This window comes from Nanorana parkeri, unplaced genomic scaffold, assembly GCF_000935625.1.
Source record: "Nanorana parkeri isolate BGI_ZX_2015 unplaced genomic scaffold, ASM93562v1 scaffold559, whole genome shotgun sequence".
NCBI lineage: Eukaryota > Metazoa > Chordata > Amphibia > Anura > Dicroglossidae > Nanorana > Nanorana parkeri.
Genome location: NW_017306827.1, coordinates 351345 through 358202, shown reverse-complemented (window position 1 = coordinate 358202; position 6858 = coordinate 351345). Strand labels below are relative to the sequence as shown.

At 47.5% G+C, this 6858-nt stretch overlaps 2 protein-coding genes across 2 annotated transcripts in view; one reads left to right on the top strand and one right to left on the bottom strand.

Moving 5' to 3' along the window:
• UPRT (uracil phosphoribosyltransferase homolog) overlaps window positions 1-1923 on the bottom strand; it is a 13972-nt gene extending 12049 nt beyond the window's left edge. Inside the window, exon 1 of the mRNA XM_018562072.1 lies at window positions 1630-1923. Within this exon, the coding sequence (XP_018417574.1) occupies window positions 1630-1850 (221 nt within the window). The 5' untranslated portion in view covers window positions 1851-1923. The remainder of the gene's footprint in view (window positions 1-1629) is intronic.
• A 122-nt stretch (window positions 1924-2045) lies between these two features.
• Window positions 2046-6858, top strand: part of ABCB7 (ATP binding cassette subfamily B member 7) — a 96134-nt gene continuing 91321 nt past the window's right edge. Inside the window, exon 1 of the mRNA XM_018562070.1 lies at window positions 2046-2257. Coding sequence (XP_018417572.1) covers window positions 2117-2257 — 141 coding nt within the window. The 5' untranslated portion in view covers window positions 2046-2116. The remainder of the gene's footprint in view (window positions 2258-6858) is intronic.

Sequence of the window (6858 nt, the reverse complement as noted above, 5' to 3'; positions counted from 1 at the left end):
TGTAAATATTCAGCAGTCAGCCAAGGAACTCCCCGACCAGTAGCTGAATAGGTCTGGGGATAAGTCAGTGGTTGCTAAGACGCTGCGGCCTGCATAGCAAACAATGATTGTGGTTGGTGCTTGATGGGGAACTGTGAGAGGCTAGTTGCCCAATCAGGTTTGCCTCTCTTGTGACTGACAGTAAGCAGTGGGTGGATTCCATAGCTAATAGACAGCCTGCTATTGAACCTGCCCACAATCTGTATCAGAGGGACCTGATGGGTCACTGGTTGTTAAGGACGCTGTCAGCCTGATGGGGAACTACTCTCTCAGGCTTCCACTTGTGCCAAATTCCTGTACCTGTTTCCAACAAGTACATCCATCTGGGGCAAGCACTGGCTTTTGTCATGCAGATGTCCAACAGCATTCCAAAGAGTATTGTAGACACTCTGCGCAAATTCCAGGGATCGGGTATGATTGGATTGCCTTGAGGAAAGGACCCTACACTTTCAACAATCCACTAGAAAAGAGTTTTCGTTTTTTCCTGTGCTGGAAGCAACCCGCCAGCTGGACGGGGACTTCCTGTGCTGGAAGCAACCCGCCAGCTGGACGGGGACTTCCTGTGCTGGAAGCAACCCATCAGCTGGACAGAAGGCGTATTCTACCACATTGAAATACAAAAAGCCATGTGGGCTCTCCGATTTGTGCTCCACCTTCTGCTCCGAGTGCACTGTTCATAGCAGAGGTTCCGCACAGAAGCTGTGCTGCAGGCACAACCAGCATTCTGCACAGCCTGGAAGAGGGGTAAGCAACCTCAGCACTCCAGCTGTTCTGCAACTACAAATCTCACCATGCATATGCTAATGGCAGTCATGCCCGTGGCTGTCAGAGTCTTGCAATGCGTCATGGGACTTGTAGTTGCACAGCTGGAGTGCTAAGGCTGCCTACTACTGGCCTAGAATGACAACGCTACTCCTGCGTAGAAAAAAGAAAGTGTGCAGATACAACTCCCTCAATACAATTAAAGAAAGAATTATTTTTTTGTGCGATTGACAACCTTCTAAGCCACTGCAATGGATTAAGTGTCCAAGTGAGGTCCTGACTTTCCTGAGCTGCTTGCTCGGTTCAGGCAGGCTACTAGCATCTTCAGGAGGGCAGCTCAGCGATGTCGGGTTCCATGTTTCTTCCATGAAGGGATTCAAGTCACCAGTCAGCTTCCAGAGGTCAGCACCATCTATCTCTCTGTAAGGATGTTCTACCTGGCCACATACACTAGGACGTTGGTGCTCCATTCTACAGAGACATTAGCTGGTATTTCACATCACACAGATGAATTATAAATTGTAATAAAAGGCACTGAGGTCATAGATTTTAGAATGTCACCTGTTGGAACACACACCAGTACCATGGCCTACCTATACAGTTATAGCGCACACACATACTATGGCTAAAGGTGCCCATACACATTACAATTTAGCTACAGATTGTCTGTGGTCAGATGGAAAAAGTGCAACAGATTGGCCCAGGTGATTACTCCATCCACACAATTTAGTGAAGATGGAGGAATCTGTTGCACCTTTTCCATCTGACCACAGAAAATCTGCAGATAAATTGTAAGGTGTGTGGGCAGCCTAAGCCTGCTCGTCTCACCTGTCCCGGATGATTGTCTGCAGCTCCCGGATCTGGTCATTCATGGGAAGCAGTTTCAGTTGAGGTCCCACCTGCTGCAAGTGATTTTCTGCCACCTCCAGGTCCGGGCTCCCGCTGCCTTCACTCTCCTTATCCGTCTCATTGCTGCTCCCACTGCCATCGGCGAAGCGAATCTGCCGATGGCCGGGCTCCTGCTGCTGTTCCCCCGGCATGTCTTCCATCCAGCACACGGCGGCGTGCCCTGCCAGCAGCCTCTCGCGAGCTTTTAGGACCGCTGCTGGTTGGTCGCCCAGAATGCCAATCACCCTCCATGTGCCCACACACTAATGACATGATTGACGCCTTTCCAGGAACAGGAGGCGGAGCTTTGCTTGTGCGTGACCGGTTGTGTCCAACTCGTTTCACTGGGGAGACGGTCTAGCCTCTTTTCTCTATGGTCTGGGAGGACTTGGAGCTCTAGAGTGTGTCAAACCCCGTGACCCCGGACATGGCGCTGCTCATGGTACTCAATGTGCCCCGTAAGAGGCTGGGGTCACTGTGGCAGTTCAGGAGGCCTCTCAGCTGCTGCTATCAAGGAGAACGAAGGTGGAAGTCTAGCAGAGTCCGGACAAGAGGAGAACAGAGCCAGGTGAGCTATCTACATGGAGGAGGCAGCATGACAGAAGTGGGGGCGGTGTAAAGTCAGGGAGATGGACATGCTCTCATTATCCGGGGTGGGGTGATGATGTATTAAAACACTGACTGCTCACCACTTAAAGTGTATGTCCACTTTTACAACCATGTTTGATAAAACTCCCACTATAAATTTGTTATGTGCTCCCATTCACACAGCATGCCTAAAAATTGTTACCTTTCTAGTTGTTTCTTTGGAGTGGGATAATACACCGGGTTCTATAGGCAGCTTCTATTATTCAGCATAACTATAGGGACAGATTGATTTAAAAGTGCATCAACCTCTTCATGCTGGTGAAACGCGTATATGTGTCAATGGGGATTTGTTGTTGTGTGCTGGAAGCGGGTTCACTGCACCGTCCCAGCACACTGACTGAGCTGTCACAGACCTCTCTCAGTCACTGCAAGCCATTCAGAAGCTGTGGGAATAGTTCCTGATCACATGACCCCATGAGTGACCATCATAGCAATCACATGGCCAGGGCTCCAACTCCGCCCCTGATGTTAAAACCCATTTAAAGGGCTTGCAGGAGGTGGCGACAACAGGATAACATACAATGTACCATTCAAGCCTTCTGACCTCTGGGCAAAGTATGGCCCCTATGTCATCCCAAACCCATCCTGTGGGGTTTCTAGTTTTCCCTACCTTGGGGAGCAAGGTATACTCACCTGGGTCCCTATCCAGATCCCTCGCTGGAGCTGTTTCTGGGTGCAAGGGACAGCAAATTCAGCACTGCAGATGGTCCCTCGCCAGCCAGTCCCCATGTGATGATGTCACTCATCTGAATCCTGGGAGGACCCCAATAGGAAGTGAAGCCAATAGGCTGGAAAGCCAATAGGAAGTGAAGTAAACAAAGGAAGACGCTGGGCCTTAGGCCTTGTTCACACCAAATGCAGACCAGATCCGGTCAATTTTCTGCACACGCAGTGCAGTGGGTTGTGCCGCGTTTTAGACGTGTTTTGGATGCGTTTTTGATGCGTTTAGGGCCGGTTTTGGTAAAAAAAAAGTTTAACATGGGCTTTCAGGCACTTGCATGCGTTTTTGATGCGTTTTTGATGCGATCCAGAGCAGGTAAAATAGGGCTTGCCGCAGTTTTTTCATCCGGTCTGCATCTGGTCTGGATCCGCACGCTGCGATGTGAACTGGAGGTCAAAATACCATAGGAATACATTGGACGCAGTTTTGATCCGGTCTGCACCTGCTCTGGTCCGGATCTGCTCCGCACTTCGTGTGAACAAGTCCTTAGGAGCAGATCCGGACCAGAGCAGGTGCAGACCGGATCAAAACTGCGTCCAATGTATTCCTATGGTATTTTGACCTCCAGTTCACAAAACGCATCAAAAACGCATGCAAGTGCCTGAAAGCCCATGTTAAACTTGTGTCACCTCAATACATCAGGAAGTGGTGAGCGAACACATACTGTTGCTTGCTCACTTCTCGATCATCTCCCTGCAGAGAGCGGTGACTCTCTGTCACCGCTCCCTGCAGGGATTCCTCCCCGCTCCGATCCTCCAGCGCTCACTGGGGGAACGGACGGGGGAGGGGGCGGGCAGAGCTGCCTCTGCCTGTAGAAAGTTAGAGCCCGCTGTCATTCACACAGCTGGGTGGATCTCAACAGCATTGTCGGGATCCATCCCGGCTGCGGCGGTCTCAGTATACCGCGAGCTGTAGCTCGCGATATCCTGAGCTTTGGGTCGTGGGAGGACGCTAGTTTATGTCCTCCTGTGACCCTTAAGAGAACTATGGGGGAAAAAACACTTACCTCATAGTTCTTTTTTAAGACAATGCATTTATTTTGTATCGGCTGTCAGTGCACGTCAACATAGAAAAAAACAAACCGGCAGCATTTCTTTTTAATGTAGTTCACAACATTGTTCAAGTAGGTCAAATCTGTGCGTTGTGATGTGTTATAACTCTGCTGTATTCTTCTGTCCGGTATGTGTGAGTGTTGGAGCGGCAGTCATTTCTAATCGCCATGGATATGTGTAAATGGCACTTTAGGCTTTGATCACATGGGCTTCAGCTTGTGTAAGAGCGTGTACAGCAAGCTTTTGCAGAACTTATGGACAGCCTTGTTGAAGCTTTTAAATCACCATTTATCTCCCGCTTGTGGAGGTTAAACACACATTTTAATTAATAAAAAAAAAAAAAAACAAAACAAAAAAACCCACACATCTTAATGGGTGTTGACTGTCACTTTAAACAAACTGCTAGTAGGTCTCTAGAGGCTTTGGCACTAGATAAAATACAACTACAGGCTCCTGTATGACGGTCTAAAAAAAGTACCAAATCCGCTCACTACGTGATGCACAAGCCTCATAGAGTAAACTGCAGAGACAATGATGTGAATGCAGAAAGCAGTAGACCAGACTAGGTGTGGGCAGGCTTGTCAATCAGAAGTGACAGTACTGATAACCACACCCCATAAACATCATCTCTTTCCATTGTAGTATAAACAGGCACAGCCTACATGAGAGTGGCAACTCGGCTCTGAATTCAGGAGCAGTGCAGCATTGGTGTCGCAGCATCACAGGATGCTGCATTAGGTGGACTTCACTGGCAAGATCAACAGGTATTTGTGGGGCTTTGCAGGGGGACTAAGAAAAGTAAATAAAGCCATAAACTAAATAAATACCCAACATGCCAGGTTAAAAATTGCGTGCGTTTTTGAAATGGCAAAAAATATGGTACTCCAAATTGTCCATGGGTGATGCTTTAAAAGCCAGTAAAGGTCATCAGTTTAGAGATATCTGTGAATATTGGCTCTAGAATTATTGCTCTCACTCTGGCGCATGTGGCAATACCTAACGTGTAGCATGATCATCATTTTTGTACGTAGGCGCACCCAGCACATGTTTATGTTGATATGCGCATGCTCGTGGAGGTGAGTTACTTTAAACATTTTTTTTTATTGAATTAAAATTTTTTAAGCTTAATTGCTATCACATAAGGGGGCTCACAAACCCCTCTATGTGATAGAATACTAGTGGTGACAGGTGCACTTGAAGGTGACATTAGGGGTCTTTTAGTGTAACTGGTCTCCTTCCCCGCTTTCCACCGTCACCCATGATGCAGGTCCCGGGCCTGCAGGAGGGGCAGCGGAGCCTGGCAAGCAAGGTGGGTTGTCTGGCAGGGGGTGGGGGGTCCTTAGCTCAGCCACGAGAATCGCTTCTAGTGTATAGCTTCCGGATGTCTGTTTAAAGGGGCCCGCTGCCAGCAACGTATGCTATACATCAGTGGCAGTTAAAGGGTTGAACAAAACTGTTTCAAAGCTTTGTAAAGGTTTATTGTACACACTGCTCTTGTACAAGCTGAAGCCCATGTGAGAAAAAGGCCTCAAAGTGTACCTGAAGCCGAAACAGTTTTTGTTTTGGGAAGCGTTAGAACCCCAGGCAGTTTTTTAGTGTTGTCTGTCTCCGCTGGTGAGATTCGCCCTCTGTGTCTTGGTGACCATTGTCACTGTGACAGAAAGTGATGGGAAATCCAAAATGTTACAGCTGTGATAAGAACAGGAGGTGAAGGTAAATGTTTGTAAAAATTCCAGTGACAGCTGTCCAAGATCGGATTTCCCTTTACTTTGGAGATATTTCTATTCACTTCCTGTTTGGTCTCTAGCAGGGATGCCCCGATATATCGGCCGCCGAAACATATCCGCTGAAAATGGCACTTTTGGCTAAATGCCCAAAGTGCCATTTTCCTGCCGATACATCGGGGCATCCCTGATTTCTCTCCTCCCCGCTGGGAGCTACTCTGTGTCCCAGCGGGGAGGAGAGAAAGTGTGACAGCCGAGCGCTGCGGAAGGAGAGCGTTGTGAGCGGCCGGCATCTCTCCTCCCACACCGCTCAGCCTCCTATCACAGTCCGGCAGAGCGCTGTGTGGGTGGAGACAGCCCGCGCTGTCACAGGAGGCTGAGCTCTCCTCCCTGCACCACTCGCTCAGCCTCCTGTGACAGCGTGCCAGGAAGGAGAGCCAATGCAAACACTCAGCGATCAGTGATTGCTGAATGTTTGTACATAATTGTGGACATGGTATGTGTACTATATCATAATTTATGAATGAATGGGAGTGATCTACATCACCTCCTGTTCATTCATGATTGTGGTTATAGTAAACATACTCTGTCCTCATGTTATGAACAGGAACACTCAGTATAGAGGATTCCTGTTCATTGACAACAGGGGACATAGAAAAAGAGATAGAGGACTCTGTGTTCTCAATCTCTTTTTCTATTTTAAAAGGGAAAAATCAGGGATCTGTTTAGACCCCCAATATTTCCCCGAAGCCCCTAAAAGTAGAGTAAAAAATGAATTAATAAATAAAAATAAAAACAATAAGTTTATAAAAAATAAAATATTTAAAAAATGTGAAAAAATTAAAATAAAAACATTTTCCGTTTCGGCCTGACAATTTTTTTTATTTCGGTTTGCATTTCAGTGCACCTCTAGTATCTAGGATAGCACATGAAGGATAATCTCCGAAATGGCACAGCCAATAAAAAAAATATACAGGGATTTGACCATTTCCTATCCTATCAAACAGGATGTAGGCTTTAGATA